The 15,133-nt window shown below is 61.1% G+C and overlaps 1 protein-coding gene across 1 annotated transcript; it reads right to left on the bottom strand.

Moving 5' to 3' along the window:
* SH3BP1 (SH3 domain binding protein 1) lies at positions 1-12,561 on the bottom strand. Its single transcript, XM_058308795.2, has 18 exons — positions 12,371-12,561; positions 11,146-11,188; positions 10,835-10,939; positions 9,738-9,814; positions 9,470-9,581; positions 9,303-9,379; positions 8,764-8,908; positions 8,175-8,243; positions 7,942-8,032; positions 7,509-7,654; positions 6,679-6,790; positions 5,839-5,920; positions 5,660-5,740; positions 4,624-4,740; positions 3,806-3,903; positions 3,397-3,544; positions 2,042-2,136; positions 1-788 (listed from the first exon to the last, which is right to left on the bottom strand). Exons 1-18 carry the CDS (start codon positions 12,427-12,429, stop codon positions 406-408), a joined length of 2,040 nt encoding a protein of 679 aa, XP_058164778.1. The 5' UTR covers positions 12,430-12,561; the 3' UTR covers positions 1-405.
* Positions 12,562-15,133: the final 2,572 nt, after the last annotated feature.

Below are 15,133 nucleotides of genomic sequence, written 5' to 3'. Positions count from 1 at the left end.
TTGTTCCCCCTTCATGAAAGTGGCTTATTTATTTCAAGGACAGAAAATAAAACTATTGTTTGGGCAGCTGCTCCAGTTTTGTCCAAAAATAATTTATTTACCAAAAAGGACCTTGGCAAGAGAAAAATAAGTCCTGCAGGAGCAGGCAAGCCTCTCCTTCCTTCTGGCAGCTCCCCTGGGACCTGCCAGAGGGTGGGGAGTTGGGTGTGGGGCCCCCAAGCCCAGGGTGGGAGAAGAAAAGGTCTGGAGGTGGGAGGACTGTCCGGAGTCCTCCTGGCCATGGGGCCCAGCCCGGTGGGCACCGAGGCACTTGTGGGCAAAGGCTGAAGGCCCCCGCCCCTTGGGAGGCGTGAGGGTAGGTGCGGGGAGGGGCTGCTGCAGGCTAGGCGGGCAGGAGCTGTGTCCTCAGTCGGTCTCCGAGGCCAGGCTCCTGGGCCGGGGCTGAGGGGGACTGGCTGGGGGAGTGGTGACCCCACCTACAGGCTCAGGGGCCCCTCCCTCCTCTGTGGTGGCCCCCAGGTCCGCCTGTGCAGGCATGCCGGAAGCTCTTGCGCTGGGGGAGGCTGGCGAACGGCGGCTCTGGCGCCGGGCAGGCTGGGGCGGCATGGGGGGCAACGGGGGTGGCACGGTGGGGGCTCGGAGGCTGCTGCCCACCATGCGGCGGGGCATAGCCTGGGGGGTCACAGGGCTGAGAGGGCCTGGGGGCGGGGTTGGGACTGGAGGGGAGGAGCGGGTGCTGGAGACCTGGGGGGGCAGCATGGTGGGCCGGGCTGGCGCTGGGCGCTTGGCTGTGGAGGAAGGAAAGGGGGAAGTTCAGCGTCCGTGGTGCTGTGGAGAAGCCACCGAGCCCGATGCCACCTCGGGACCTGGGTCTCCCCTGTCCCTTCTGCTGGGACCAGCGTTCCCACGGTCGGCTCCCGTGCGTTCCTGCACCTCTGAGGTCCTCTGCCTGCCCCAGAGCCTCCCACACGTTCCCCAGCTTTATTCTTGTCACAGGACTTTTCACCCTCTGGAGTTCCCTTGTCAATCTTGATGACTGGGTTACTGCCCCCGCCCCACTAGAACGCTAAGTGAGGGCGGCTTAGGACCTACCGCCTGGCATGGCACTGGGAACAGTCGGTGTTCAGGCCCTGCTGACACCTGGGTCTCGCTCACCTCCTCTCAGAAGCCCACCAGAACTACCCCGTCCAGCTCTCCAACAGCCCACTCCACAGCCCCGGGGCTGGGCGGGGCTGGGAGATCAGGAGCCTCGTCCAGGCGCTGCGTGTAACCCCTTGTGGGTCTGGGACACATCTCCTAGCCGCCAGGCCTCGGTTTCCTCCTTAGTGAGACGGGGTGAGGACCAGCCTCGGTGCTGCCTCGACAGTCCTCTGAGCACTGCGCTCAGGTGAGTGACGACCCCCCCCTTGCCCCTCATCCAGAAAAGGGCTAGAAGCCCTCCCTCTCCAGGAAGGGGCCCCCATGTGACCTGCCTGGCTCCCGCTGGCTCAGGGGCTCCTTTAGCTGCTCCGGCTTCTCCAGTTCTACGCTGTCCACCCAACCCCAAATCCCACCGCCTCGAGGGCCAGCCCAGAACAGGCTGGCGGGACCTCCCACACGTTCTTTCCTGCCCTGGGGAAAGACGTTCCATCTGAACCCTGGGCTGTCTCACCTGTCTGGCTTTGGGCCAGGTCAATAGGTGAGTGCGCCAAAGGGGCTTAGGAGGCGGTGCAGAGTTCCTTCCGACCACCACCTCCTCCAGTGCCCCTTGAAGATCCATCTTCCCACTCCTCCCGGCTTCTTGGGGGACTGCCTGGCTAACCTGTGCGAGCATTTACTGTGTGCTAGTGTGAGCCAGACACTGCCTTTCCTCATGGTTTAATTTTCCAGAAAGCCCTACAAGGTAGTGCAGTTACTGTTCCCCTAACAGAAGAGTCCAAGGTCACGCAGCAGAGGAGCGAAGCCTGAGCCCTAGCCACCTGGAAGCAGGCGATGCCCTGGGGCTCCCCAGCCCCCCTCCTTGCCCCCTCTGCCCCGTTCTCCCCATTCCCAGCCAACTCACTCCTCCGAGCCGTGTCCTCTGCTGGGGGGGCTGTCTCCGGGGAGCTCCTGCTGACCTTGGGGGAGGCTGGTCTGGGGGGTGCCTCGGACTCCATCCTGCCGAGGAAGGTGAGGGTCAGGGTCAGCCTTGGCCAGGCCGCCAGCTAGAGTTCAGCCCTTCTAGGACTTGTGCCCCACTGACCTAAGGCTGTGTCTCAAACCTGTCCCCAGGCCAGGACCCCTAGGGTTTGTGTCCCCTGGGTTCCTGGCTCCTGGCTGACCCTGGGCAGCTCTCGCCTTCGTGTGTGGTTTCTGGGATGTCCTGGCCACGAGACACCAGAGAGCAGGTGAGAAGCAGAGGGGGCCCGTGAAGCTCGTCCCACACTGCCTCCAGGCCTGTGCTCACTTGTCACCTCGGGAAGGGGCTTTCCTGACCTCACAGCTAAAGCAGTGTCATAGGTCTAAAGCAGTGTCACTCTGTCCCCGTATCCTGCTTTATTTCCCTTTGTAGACGCAGCACTACCTGTTAAGCCTGGATTGTACCCCCAAGTCCTCACCCCTGGTCCTAGGACCATGACCTTATTTGGAAATCGGGTCTTTGAAGACAGGAGTAAAGGTAAGGCCAAATAGGGCTGGTGGACACACAGACATGAACAGGGGAGAAGGCCAGGTGCCAGCAGAGGCCAAGAGGAAGTGCTGCAGCTGCCAGCCAAGGAGCACCAAGGCTGGCTGGCAGACACTGGCAGCTGAAGCGGGCAAGGAAGGGCTCTCCCCTGCAACTGCACTTGAGCCTGGCCCTGCTGCTGCCTGATGTCGGCCTCCCCACTCCAGCACCAGGATAATAGGTTTCTGTTGTTTGAAGCCACCAGTCTGTGGTCCTTTGTTAAAGCAGCCTGAGGAAACCACGACACTACCTGGTGGTGGTATGTGCGCATCAGGATCCTTGTTTCTTATCTGTTGCTCCCCACCCCTGGGATGCCAGCTCTAAGGGTAGCATCTGTCTGTCCTGCCTGTGAAATCCATGGATTGGCAATGGTGCCTCTGGCGAGTTGAACACAACCTGCTTGGTATGGAGGCCACACAGTCCTGAACAACCCTTCCAGATTTAAAGGATCAAAAGAGGCCAGAAGGGATTTAGATTCCAAATCTCCCTAAAGGGGTGCCTGGTTCATAGTAGGTGCTCAGTAAGGAGCCATTCAGGAAACGGGGGAGCCCACCAGAGGCTGCGAAGAACATCACCGCGGAGGCTCATCCCCGCCCACTCAAACTGGGAAACCTGGTCTTTGGGAGAAAATACCAGTGATGCCATTCTCCCGAATGCTGCTGCAGCCCTCTGTGGGGCCGGGGCAGGGCCCATCTGTCACCCTCAGTCCTCACCTTTCCTTGGTAGCCACTGAGGCTGGGGCTGGAGCCAGAGCGCTGGCTGGGGTGGGCGTGGCGGGCAGCTCCTCGGGGGCTGGCTTCTCGTGGTCCTTCTCCTGGGGCGCGAGGGCCGAAAACAGGCCTGACACGTTGAAGTTGATGTCTGCAGATGGAAAGGCGTGTGACGTAACGGTGGGAGCCTTCGCCAGTGTCAGGGCCACTTTCCCCGCCCCTGGCGTGATTCAGACTGTGTTCAGCAGCCCCCTTTCACAGATGAGACCCTGAGACCCAGAGTGGAGAAGCAGTTCCCTCAGGCCAAGCGGTGAGTTTGTGGGGCTGCCAGGAACTAAAGCTGGGTCTGGGGTGCCCCAAGATGGGGAGATGGAGAGACCAAGGGGTACATTTCCAAAGGCAGGAGCTTTACCTCCAGGGAAGAGGGTGTCTGCATTCTGTATCAGCGCCTCGACCACACCCACCACCTGGATGGAAGACACGGAGGCTGCGTCCAGCTGGGCCTGGTCCCTGGAACAAAAAGGGAGAGAAAAGGGGCCATCCGTCAAGCGAAATTTAGTGACCTCGACTCTGTCTGGTTCTTGACTGGGTACTGGGGATACAAGAATGCATCAGAGTCCCTATTCTCAAAAAAAAGTCAAGAGGACTCGTTGATGATAAGTGTGTTGTGCACATGCCAAATTACCCCTTCCTTCACCCATGCCAGACATCACTAGTCTACTGTGGCATCCTTCTCCTCACAGTTCCTGGCCCTGGGCCACCCTGCCAATCACTGACACTCAGCAAATGAGGCGGAATCTTCTGGCCATCCATGGTCAAGTGAATAATAATGACCTCTCACATATCACCACACTTTACAGTTTACAAAACATGATCTCTTCCATTATCTCATGTCATCCCCAAAGCAACAACCCTCAAAGCTTCTAGAATTTCCTCCCATTTTGCAGATGAGGAAATGGGGGTCCAGAAAGGGAAGTGACTGACACAGGCACTTCTATGGAAGATGGAGGGACAGAGCTACAGCCATATCTTGGGGCTCCCAGCACCACCATCACCCCAAATGCCTAGCTCCAAAGCTGCGTGTGGCCCTGGATGCCTCCGGGCTGCTCCTTGCGGCTGCCTTGACAACGGCAGCTGCTCAACTCGCTCAACGGATGGGAAAACAAGAGCAGGCAGTTGGGGTGGGGGTTGCCTGCCCCCCGCCGTCTCCCCCACCCCGTGGCCCCTCACCCTTCTTTCTCGGGTGGCCACAGCAGGTTGGGCCCCAGGACGATGGCGATGTTGCTGGGTGTCATCTTGTTCACCTCCTGCTCCTCAGCCAGCCGCGCCAGGAACTTCATCAGGTACCTGGGGAAGGGGGAGCGGCTGGGGCCGGGGCCAGGGACGCCCACCCGAGCCCCAGGGGCCTGAGGTTTTCTTAGCCCAGGGTTTCCAAAGAGGGGAAAGCCAATGTTGGAAGATACCACCCAAGATGGTTTAAACTTTTTTAAGTGAAATTTGATACCTACTGAGGGCTATGGGCCAGGGACTGGGCTGAGTTGCGAATCCTCCCAGCCACACTATAAGGTAGGGACTGTTAGGATCCATGTTTTCCAGATGAGGATGCTGAGGCCCAGAGAGGTTAAGTAGCCTGCCCGGGGTCACACAGTGGCAGTGGTAGGTATCGAAGCCAGGCAGTCTGGCTTCAAAGACTCAAGGTATTTGTTTATTTTAACGTCTAGTATAAAAAAGTATGACTGCCGGGAGTGGCTGTAGTTCCAGTGGTTGAGAACTTGTTTCCCATGTGTGAGGTCCTGGGTTAGATCCCCAGTACCTCCTAAAAACAAAACAAACCCAAAAAAAAAACCATCTCTCACTGGGGAGTGGATGTAGCTCGGTGGTTGAGTGCCTGCCTCCCATGTATGAGGTTCTCAGTTCGATCCCCAGTACCTTCTAAAAAAAAAAATTACGACTAACACATCAAAGCTGTGTCCTCAGAAATGTTGCTTAGGACAAGACTCAAGGAAGTTTTTGAATAAAAGAGTTAAGAGAACAAATCACTTTCAGGTGAATATTTAAGAAAAATGATAGTTAAAGGAGGGTTGCGGGTACAGCAGAAGTTTGGGGTACCCTGTCCTGCAACCACTTTTCAGGTGGAACTGAGCCCAGGATGGCACAAGGCAGCACGCTGGAGGCAAGGCCAGGACTCGAACCCAGGGCCCTGACTCCCAGCTGAGCTCTGGCCTGGGCAGAGGCATCCAAGGAAGGAGGCAGGCCCGGGGCTCACCTGAGGTTGCTGAGGTTCTCCTGGGGCAGGCGGCTGCATACCTCTCGGAGGGCCTCCAGCCGGGCCCCCGGCTCCTTCAGGCTAGGGGTGGGGTGGGGGGTGAGGGGTGGGGAGAGAGAGACCAGGTGAGCCAAGTCCAGGGCAGCACCTGCAAGCCTCCCCTCCCCCCACATCCTCACCTGGCTGCCCTCATCCAATCATCATAGAGGTCAAAAGTCATCAGGGGCTCTGGCAGCTCCCGCAGGTAAGACTTGAGGGCACCTGGAAGGGGGAAGGTCAGAAGCAGAGCCCCAGGCCCCCATTCCCATCTCTGCTACCCAACAATCTCCTGTGGGAAGAGCCTCCAGCCCTTGCTCACACTAAAGTGTCGAGATCTGATAGTTTTTCTGGGCCATGAACTTCTTTGAGAGAATGTTCAAGGCTAGAGTTCTTGTCTCCAGAAAAATGCATATAAAAGGGGTTCACCATAGACGCCCTCCCCCCATTTAAAAACCCGTGTAGAGAAGCGGACTTGGCCCAGTGGTTAGGGCGTCCGTCTACCACATGGGAGGTCCGCGGTTCAAACCCCGGGCCTCCTTGACCCGTGTGGAGCTGGCCCAGGCGCAGTGCTGATGCGCGCAAGGAGTGCAGTGCCACGCAGGGATGTCCCCGCATAGGGGAGCCCCATGCACAAGAAGTGCGCCCCGTAAGGAGAGCTGCCCAGAGCGAAAGAAAGTGCAGCCTGCCCAGGAATGGTGCCACACACACGGAGAGCTGACACAACAAGGAGAAACACAGATTCCCATGGTGCTGACAACAGAAGTGGACAAAGAACACGCAGCAAATAGACACAGAGAACAGACAACGGGGGGGGGGGGGGGGGAGAACTGGGAGAGAAATAAATTTAAAAAATATAAAAATAAAAACCCGTGTTTCCTCAACAGAACAGCAGGCCTTAAGTCCAGCTACCGCGGGACCATTTTAGGCGAGGGGGGAAGCCTTCCCCTCCTCCCATCCCAGCATGCCCTGGGGGCAGGCACCTGCCACGGCGTGGGGGTCAGAGCAGAACTCCTCCAGGCCGCGCGGGTCCGAGGCCATCGTCTGCTTGAGGCGCTTCAGCACTGAGGCCCCGGCGGCTAGGCGGAAGAGGCCCTGGGTGGGAGAGGAGCAAGTGGGGCCATGGAGGGGCAGGCAGGCTGGGGCACCCAGGCTGGGTTGCTGGGCCTCAGTGTCCCCGCTGGGCTGGAGGCAGAAGGGTGACCCCAGGATCTGTGGCGCCTCTCAACCAGCAGGGTCTAGCATTCTCAGCAGAGGGCAGGGGTGGGAAGTTTGGGAGGAACTGGGAAAAGTCACGGGGAGACAGGTGCTGGCCCGGAGGGGCAGGGAGAAAGGGCGCCTCGGCAGGATTAGAGGGCAGCCTCAGCCTGTCTTTGAGTGTTTCCTGCTTCCTGAGGGTCCAGCCTTCAGGTTGCAACTGATGTGCTCACGCGCTGAGGCGCAAGGGTCTGTTCAGAACCGGAATGCAGCAACGTTGTACTTTGGAGTCACCGGTTCCAGTGCCACCTTCTCTTGGACACGTTGACCTCTTTGCCTCTGTCCTCCCCAGTAAAGTGGAGCCAGGGAGATCTTTCTCTGACAGTTATTGGGATAACTCTGAGCAAGTAAGATAGTACAGCACCCAGACCACATGGGTGGCCTTGGGCCGGGGGGGGGGGGCGCCTGGCAGCTCAGCGACACCAGACCAGGCCTTCTCCCAGGGACCTGAGTTCGAATGGCGTTATTACAGGCGCTGGGACAGGTCAGCATGCGGGAGGTTGGGGATGGACGGGGGACCCGGCGCTCTGCCCCCACCTGCCCCAGGGAGCCCCACCTCTTCCTTCATGCCCTCGGAAAGCAGCATCATGACGCAGGCCTCGATGGGCAGGGCAATGGCCCGGCCCAGCCCCTGCAGGTGGGTTCCCAGCGACACCCCATACACCCTGGAGAAGGGGGTGGCGGTCATCAAGGGGGAGGGGTCTGCAGGGACGAGACAGACCGGAGACTCAGGGTCCTGAGATGACCCGATCATCTGCTTGGTTGCGGCCACCACCGCCTCCCTTGTGCCTCCTGCCGGGTGCCCTGGCTGCAGCCCTGCCCCTTTCCTTCCACCTTCTGTGCAGCGGCCACAGCCGTCTCTCCATCACAAACCTAATCCAGCCCTCTCCTGCCCAGAACTCACCCATGGCTCCCTACCGCCTCTCAGGGTGAGTCCAAACTTTGGACAGGGTAGGGACAGAGGAATGGGTGGCCCCCTGTGTTCGTACCTGCTCGGCTGTGGTTCTCCCTCAGCTCAGCCAGGGCCGTGTCCAGGGAGCTCAGGGACTTGCGATGGTAATCAGCCTGAATCTCCAGGAGCTGCGGGTATAGACGAGAGCCCCGGGGGCAGGGGGAAGGGGGATGCTGAGCCAGTCCCTGTACCCAGAGAGCAAGGCCCTCCCTCCCACCATCTCCCAGGGGTCCCAGTGGTCCGTGAGTTTGGCGCTGGGTTTGGACTCACATGGATGAAGTAGTTGGCGTATGTGTCCTCCTTGGTTGCAAAGTGGTACAGGTCGGCCAAGTACTCATCCTTGGGGGCAGAGGGGAAGTCGTGGCTTGAGGGGTGAGGGATGTGCCCCAGGCCACGCAGCTGGCACACGAGGGTCCCAGCCACTTCTCCTCTCTGCCAGGGTTTTTATGTGGGTTGGCCCACCGGAAACCCCTCAAACTTTCTCCAGGGGCTTTTCTGGCCTCAAGTCCTCATCTCTGTGTCCCCATATCCTTAGCAGTTTCTTGTATTAGTCATGCTTCATTCATTCATTCATTCATTCACGCACCCTTCACTCATTCACTTAACAACCAGGAGGTTCCAGATGAACGTATCAAGACCCCGCCCCTGAGGCATTACGCGTGAGGTATAGACAGAAGGGGCTGCGAGGTAAAGCTGAGACGCAGACCCTGGAGCCTGACTGCCAGCTCTGCTGCTTCTGGGCTCTGTAGCCTTGGGCAGGTCACATCATCTTTGTCCTTCGGTTTTCTCATCTGTGAAATGGGACAGTCCCCACCTCTGCCACCACTGCACATCCAGGGAGCCCCAAGCGGCTCCTCACCTTGCACTGCTCCACCCTCCTCTTCAGCTCTTCCTCCTCCTCCTTCAGCGTCTCCACCTTGTTGGCCGTGGCGGCGGAGCTGTAACTGCTGGGACCGCCACCCAGGCCTTGACCGCTGCCTGAGTTCTTGGCTGCCTGACTGAGCCTGGGGACGGACCGGAGGCCAGGTGGTCACTGGCCCTGCCGCCTGACCACAAGCCTAGCCTTGCCTGGCCTTCCAGACACAGGAGCCCCACCCGCCTGGGCCTCGAGCGCTCTGGGTGCCCCCTGGCGGCGGGCTTGGGGATCGCAGTATCCAGCTCCAGGGCTGTGGGCGGGGACATCCACGCCCAGGGATCTTGGCCGAGTTGCTTAGGGCACCCTAGGCTCTGGGGCCACAGCGGCACAAGCCTGTGCACACACTGTGCACAGAGGCACCCTCACATGTACCCACCCCGCGCGTGTCCCCACGTGCACACAAGTACACACGCTGCACCCAGTGAACCCGCAGGGTCTGAGGCCGTCTCTGTGGGCTTAGCAAGTGTGGCTGCGGCTCCCACCTGCTCTTGAGCGTGTTCCAGTCGGACACCAGCTTCTGCAGGCTCTTCTTGTGCTTGAGGATGGCTGGCAGCTCCTCCTGGAGGGGGGCAGGCAGGGGACGGGCTCAGTAGGCTGTGGGGGACCAGAGGCTGGAGGCGGGGGAAGCGGGGCGCAGGGCCAGGGTCACCTCGCTCAGCCTGCTGAGCGGCTGCAGGACATCCTTTTCCAGGGTCATCTCAAACTCAGCCAGGCTGCAGGCCAGCTGGTTCTGGATGGCACAGCTCATCTCCAGGGCCTTCCTGTGGGCGACAGCACCCAGTGAGCCCCAGGCTCCCCCAGCCTCGGCACCCCAATCCACCCCAGCCCGGATGCCCTTGCTGGCCTGGGCCTCCTCCCAGCCTAGATCCCTTCTCGGCATGCCCAGGCGGGGGCTGGGTCCCCCATGCCGCGCTTACCCCATGCTGGAATCGGGGTCCAGCTCCTTGAAGCTCTCGGCCATGGTGGTGGACAGAGCCATGAGGGGAAGCTTCTTCTGCAGGGAAGAGAGGGGTGGGGCCGGCGGTGAGTGGAGCCTCCCTCCCCCGGCTGGAGCCCAGGCAAGCCCCCGTGACCTTGGCACGGGAGGTGGGAACCCAGCAGGGCCACCGTCACCGAGACAGGATGGTGATCACCCCGAAACTATGACCAAAGCCCCGACCCATCTGCAGTCCCCTGACCCGCTCCCAGCAGCCACTTGATCGGTCAGGGTGGGACGCCAACCCTTAGCACTGCCTGGCTCACGGCGATGCAGAGGGGACAGGAGCTTGGCCATCGTGCCCCGGGTGGAGGGAGGATGGAGCTGGGAGCACGCCCAGGCCTCTGTGTGCGGCTCCCTCCTCTGCCCCAGGGCTTGTGGCCACTGCTGCACTTGGATCTCTCCGTGGTGCCCTACTGCTCCTCACCTCTCCTCCCTCCAGGGCTCTGGCTGCAATGAATTGGAGGCTGGTTCCAAAACTTGGCTACACTTACCCACTTCGGGCAAAATAGAGCAGTAGCTCTGGGATCTTAGAGACCAGGGTTCAAAACCCGGTTTTGCAACTTACTAGCTGCGTGCCCTTGAGCGAATAACTTTAACTCTCTAAGCCTCTGTTTCCTCATCTGTAAAACAGTGCTAATAAAAAGAGCCTCCTGGGGTTGTAGGCAGGATTAAGAGAGAGAACGCATGAACGAATCTTAACAACGGGCTAGCAGGAATCAGTAAGTGCTTGGTAGGAGCCCTCAAGAGCCAGCGCAAATGTTACTTCCTCCAGGAAGCCCTCCAGGCTGCCTCAACAAAGGCCGCCAGCTCTGGGTGCTGACTGGACAGAGACGTTCAGGTGCTGTCACAGGCCTGACCTTGGCTTACAGGGACTGGTGGAGAGGGAAGTGGGGTCAAGAAGGGGTTGGAGGAAGAGACCAGACCCCAGGAATGAGAAGCCTGAGATGCCCTGGGACAAAGCAGCACAGTGAGGTGCCAGGGAGCCCAGAACCCAGGGCTCCTGCGGGACCTCCTCCTTCTCGAGAGCCCGCTCACCACGCGCTTGTCCATGTCGGCCCCGCTCTGGCCCTGCAGACAGGCCTGCAGCCGCTTGTGGACGTTGTGGGCCGCTCGCTTGGCCGGCTCCAGCCGCTGCTCCACCTGGGAGGGGCACGGGGATTACGGGGTCTGGGGGGTTGGTCCCACCGCCCTGCTCCCCTCCAGGGCAGGACCCATCTTTCTCTTCCCTGCTCCGGGGGTCCCCGTGGTCAAGGGCTTGGGGATGACTCAATCCGGGTCCCCAGGGGGCCTCCCTGCTTGGAGAGCCTGCACAGACCTGCCTCCCTGCAGCCCGTCCGGGCACGTACCTGCAGCAGGTCCTCACCCAGGAGCTCGGCCGTTTCTGGGGTGCTGCGGTGGGGAGAGAGCTTCTGCTGGGCCCGCCCAGGCTAGGAGCCCCCTACCAACCCTGCACCGCCCCCAGCAGGGGCACCTGGACCCCAGTTGCTTTCCAGGGCCCCTCCCATCTGCCTCATCCCAGTCGGAGCACATTCCACGGGGGCGGGAAGGAGAGACAAGGCTTTTTCCTCCTCCACCCAGGGCTGTGCCCCGAGAGAGGGCAGACGAAACCAAGGGAGGGGGCCCAGCTTCGGGAAGAGCCTCTCTCTTCTTCCCACCCTCAAATCCTCGGTCTGCCCTGGGGAGAGGTGGCCCCAGGAACGGGAAGTGTGTATCAGCTCAGGCTCCTGGGCCGTCGCTCACCCGGACTCTGGACTGTGCCGGGGGGGGGGGGGGGGGGGGGGGGCAGGCCCTGGGCCCCTGCCCTGGGACACATGGGGACACAGGCCCTGAGCAAGGTGGCCCAGCTGTGCCCTGGCTCACACGGGGGTCTGAGCTGAGATTAGAACCAGGCCTCTGGACACCCAGTCCCCTCCCTTCGGCCCAGAGAATGGGGAACTCTTCGACACTGGAGGAAGAGGAGGGGAGAAAACAGGCTCTCAGTGGGCCCTCAGTGGCTCCCCAAACTTCCGGCCACCGCTCTATCGGCTCAGTGGCTGGGGGTGGGAACCAGGAGACCTGGGGACATTTCCACCTGAGTCTGGGAAAAGCGGAAGCAAGACAGAGAAGCAGGGGGCCTGGGGGGGCTGGGGGGCAGCTGGGGGGAGCAGAGCAGGGCCAGGCCCCTCCTCCCACCAGCCAGACCCTCTCCCCTCCCCCTTCCCCCTCGCAGCAGGGAGCCAGGGCTCCCTATCCCCACTGGCCAGAGGGAACAAGTGAGGTGCACTCAGAGGCTCGTGGACAGAGAAGGCCCAGGGCCCTTGGTCAGGGCGCTTTCTTGCCCTGCACCCCGCTTCAGTCAGGGGTGGGGGGCACCCCTTCCCCCCAAGCCCAGTGCCTGCCTCTCCAAGCTCTGCCTGTTTTGAAGGGAGGAAGAGAGAGCAGGGCTCTGGCGGGTCAGAGGGTGGCTGTCCAGCTGTCCCCAGCGGCCCCCCACGCTCCAGCCTCCCCACCCCCCATCCTCCCCACCCCCGCGCCCCTCCCCCACCCAAGTCCGGGGGGCGCAGGGCGCTGGAAGGGAGGGGTTCCACTCACCGTCCCAAACTGCCCGTCTGGGCCAGCTGCCGCATGCGATACAGCTGCCTCTTCATCATCTTGGAGGCGGGCTGGGGGCTTCGGGGTCACGGGAGACGGGGGTCGCGGGCCCGGGCCGCCCCGGGCCCAGCCTGCTGTGGCCCACGCCGCTCTCGCCCCGGCGGGTGGGCGGCGCTCTGCGCTTCCTGGGCCCGCCGCCGCGCTCCGCTCGCTGCGCCTCTCTCCTCCCCGCGCCGCCACCGCTCACGACTCCGCCCCCGGCCCCCAGGTCACTCCTCTCGCCAAGTTCGCGGCTCCTTCTCCCCGGTCTTGAGGGCCCCCCAACGGGCCCCGGGCCTCCCGGAGGGTCGGTCCCGCCCGCCGCCGGCCTGGCCGTGCACAGGTTGCCGCCCGCCTCCTCCTCCCCGCCCGGCCCTGCGGGCGGGAAGCAGGTAAGCCGCTCCGGCTTCCGCGCCCCCTCCCGCTCCGGGGTGGCTGGCCCGCCCCCGGCCCCGCGGGCCCTGCTATAAATAACCTCTGCACCCCGCCTCCAGGGAGAAGGACGCACCCATGTTTTGGAGGAACAGGCCAAGGACCGGCCTCTCTGACCTGTCCTGGCACATCTGGGCCTGCCCGAGGACACCGCCTTGGCCTCCCTCCCTCCAAGAACCCCCTGGCCCCTGCTGGACTATGGGCTGGAAGCTCTGGCTTCCTGGAGTCGCCCGCTGCGGTGTGCCCTTGGACAAGTCCCTAGAATTCTGGGTTCACTGTCTCTAGTGGGCTAACAGGCAGCTGCTCACCTTAAAGAGTTGATGAGAGACCCCTGGTCCCGTCACCCCTTTGGGGGGGCACATGCCACCCTCCAGCCACAGAGAAGCCCCTGGGAACAGCTCCCAGCACCTTGCTCTCTCACACCTCTTCCAGCTGTGAAGGCCCTTCCTCTTATTCCTTCACTTCCTGCCCTGATATCTAGTAAGGCAGTGATGGGGTGCTGTTCTGCACCCCAAACCACAGCAGTTGCTTCTTTGGACCTCCACCCAGAACAGGGTTAGGCATACAGTAGGTGCTCCATAAATGCTAGTTAGTTAATAAAGGAAGGAGAGTCTTGGGAAACAGTAGGCTGTCCTTCCCCGAAGCCCTGCATCCCTCAGTATCAGGAACCCAGGGGTGGGGAGAGAGCAGGGGTGGGGGCGCCTGCGCAGCCCACAGACTGCACCCTGTTGTTAGGCCATCTCCATTCAGTCAGAGGACCATCATTGGAGCCACCCCCGTTAGGGTGCCTGGGCCCGCAGGAGTTTCCCACCTGCCCAGGCTCTGGGACAGACTGGGCACTTCCTGCAGGCAGGGCCTTGGCCTCAGATAGCACAGTGTCCCCAGTGCCCAGCCCAGGGCGTGGTGTGTAGTAGGCACTCATGGGCCCTGGGTGGGCCAGGATCAAAGGTGCAGGCAGGATGAGGACATCCTGGGCAGGGTGCCTTCCCCCACCGCCCTTCTCCCAATAAGGAGGCTGTACAGGCCAGCACCCTGGAGTGGGTTCTGGAAAGGAGGCGGGGCTCGGGAAGGTCCTGGAGGGAGGGAGAAGCTGTGCCCCTCCAGTTACCTGGCACTGGAGCCCAGCATCCATCTGGCTTCTGAAAGGCAGGGCTGTGTGGACTCTAGTCCTGGCGTCTCCACTTTCCTACTGGCCACAGACCGGTTTCCCCTGTTTCTGCGATGGACTCCACAGGCCGTGCGGCTTGACACCAGGTGCCACGCCTCCTGCCCCTGCCTCTTGCTGGAAGTCCCTGGACACCATGGGTGGCCCACCCTATTCCAGCCCGGATCACACAGGGCCAGTGGGGCTGAAGGCCTGCTTTGCACCTCTGTCCTTCCACGGCTTGTCCAGGCCTGAGCCACAGCCCTGGGCTGGGGAAGGGTCAGTCCACTTGGGCAGCAGCAGCAGCTGCTGTGGAAACAATTAGAGCCATATCGTCAGCCACTGGAGCGCTGGGCGCGCATCCCACCCCGACTTCAGGCTCCCTTCCAGCTAGACCTAGGGGCCTGAGCCAGAGAGCCACCCGCACTTCCCCGGCCGGCCTGGGTGGGGCTGCTGTGCCTCTTGGCTGGGTGATGGGTATGTTTTTAGGGCCCTCCCTGGTCACATTTGGGTGTTGAGTCATAGAGAGTTGGAAGCCCCGAAGGCTGGGTCATAGGCTGCTCCTTCGAAGGATGTTGTAATGAGAGACTTTTGGACTCGGAAGTGTTGATCAGTGAATGCTGGGATTGTGGTGACTTCAGAAGGCACTAGCCAACTTTTCCCAGGGCCCTTTCTGCAAGGACAAGCCCTTATCACACCGAATCCTTAGGGTCTGTTGATCCCGGTAGAGATCCGGGAAGCTGGGTCTTATCTGGCTCCTGCTGAATCCTCCCGAGCCCAGCAGTGTGCTGTATACACAGGATTAAGAAACGAGGTGACCTGAATGGAAGGTGTAGCTGCCCCAATGAACGAACACTCCAACGAACACTCGTCTCCTGCCCCAAAGACAGTAAAACCAGAGCTTAGGGACATGGATGGAGCCGACTGCTGTGGCTCACTCACCCTGAGCCTCAGTGTCCTCTGGAAAATGGGCATTATAGCATCTACCTCATTGGTCGTGAGGATTAAATATGCTAATGTATGTAAAACGCTTGGAACAGTGCCGGCCCTGTCTCTTCTTATCATGGTTCACTCCCAAAAGCCGGGACTGGAAAGACCTTTCCCCCCATTCCTCTCTCAGGTGCCCCCTAAACCCATCCGGCTCCTTT

This window comes from Dasypus novemcinctus, chromosome 12, assembly GCF_030445035.2.
Source record: "Dasypus novemcinctus isolate mDasNov1 chromosome 12, mDasNov1.1.hap2, whole genome shotgun sequence".
Lineage (NCBI taxonomy): Eukaryota > Metazoa > Chordata > Mammalia > Cingulata > Dasypodidae > Dasypus > Dasypus novemcinctus.
The sequence above is the reverse complement of the archived record's forward strand: the minus strand, read 5'-3'. Positions and strand labels throughout refer to the sequence as shown.

Bases quoted from the DNA above. Each gene is read 5' to 3' on its own strand.
- SH3BP1 (XM_058308795.2), bottom strand. From the start codon at position 12,429: ATGATGAAGAGGCAGCTGTATCGCATGCGGCAGCTGGCCCAGACGGGC. The intron at 11,189-12,370 runs GTGAGTGGAACC...TCCCCACCGCAG, and splicing joins CAGACGGGCAGTTTGGGACG to CACCCCAGAAACGGCCGAGC. The intron at 4,741-5,659 runs GTGAGCCCCGGG...CCCCTTCCCCAG, and splicing joins GAGAACCTCAGCAACCTCAG to GTACCTGATGAAGTTCCTGG.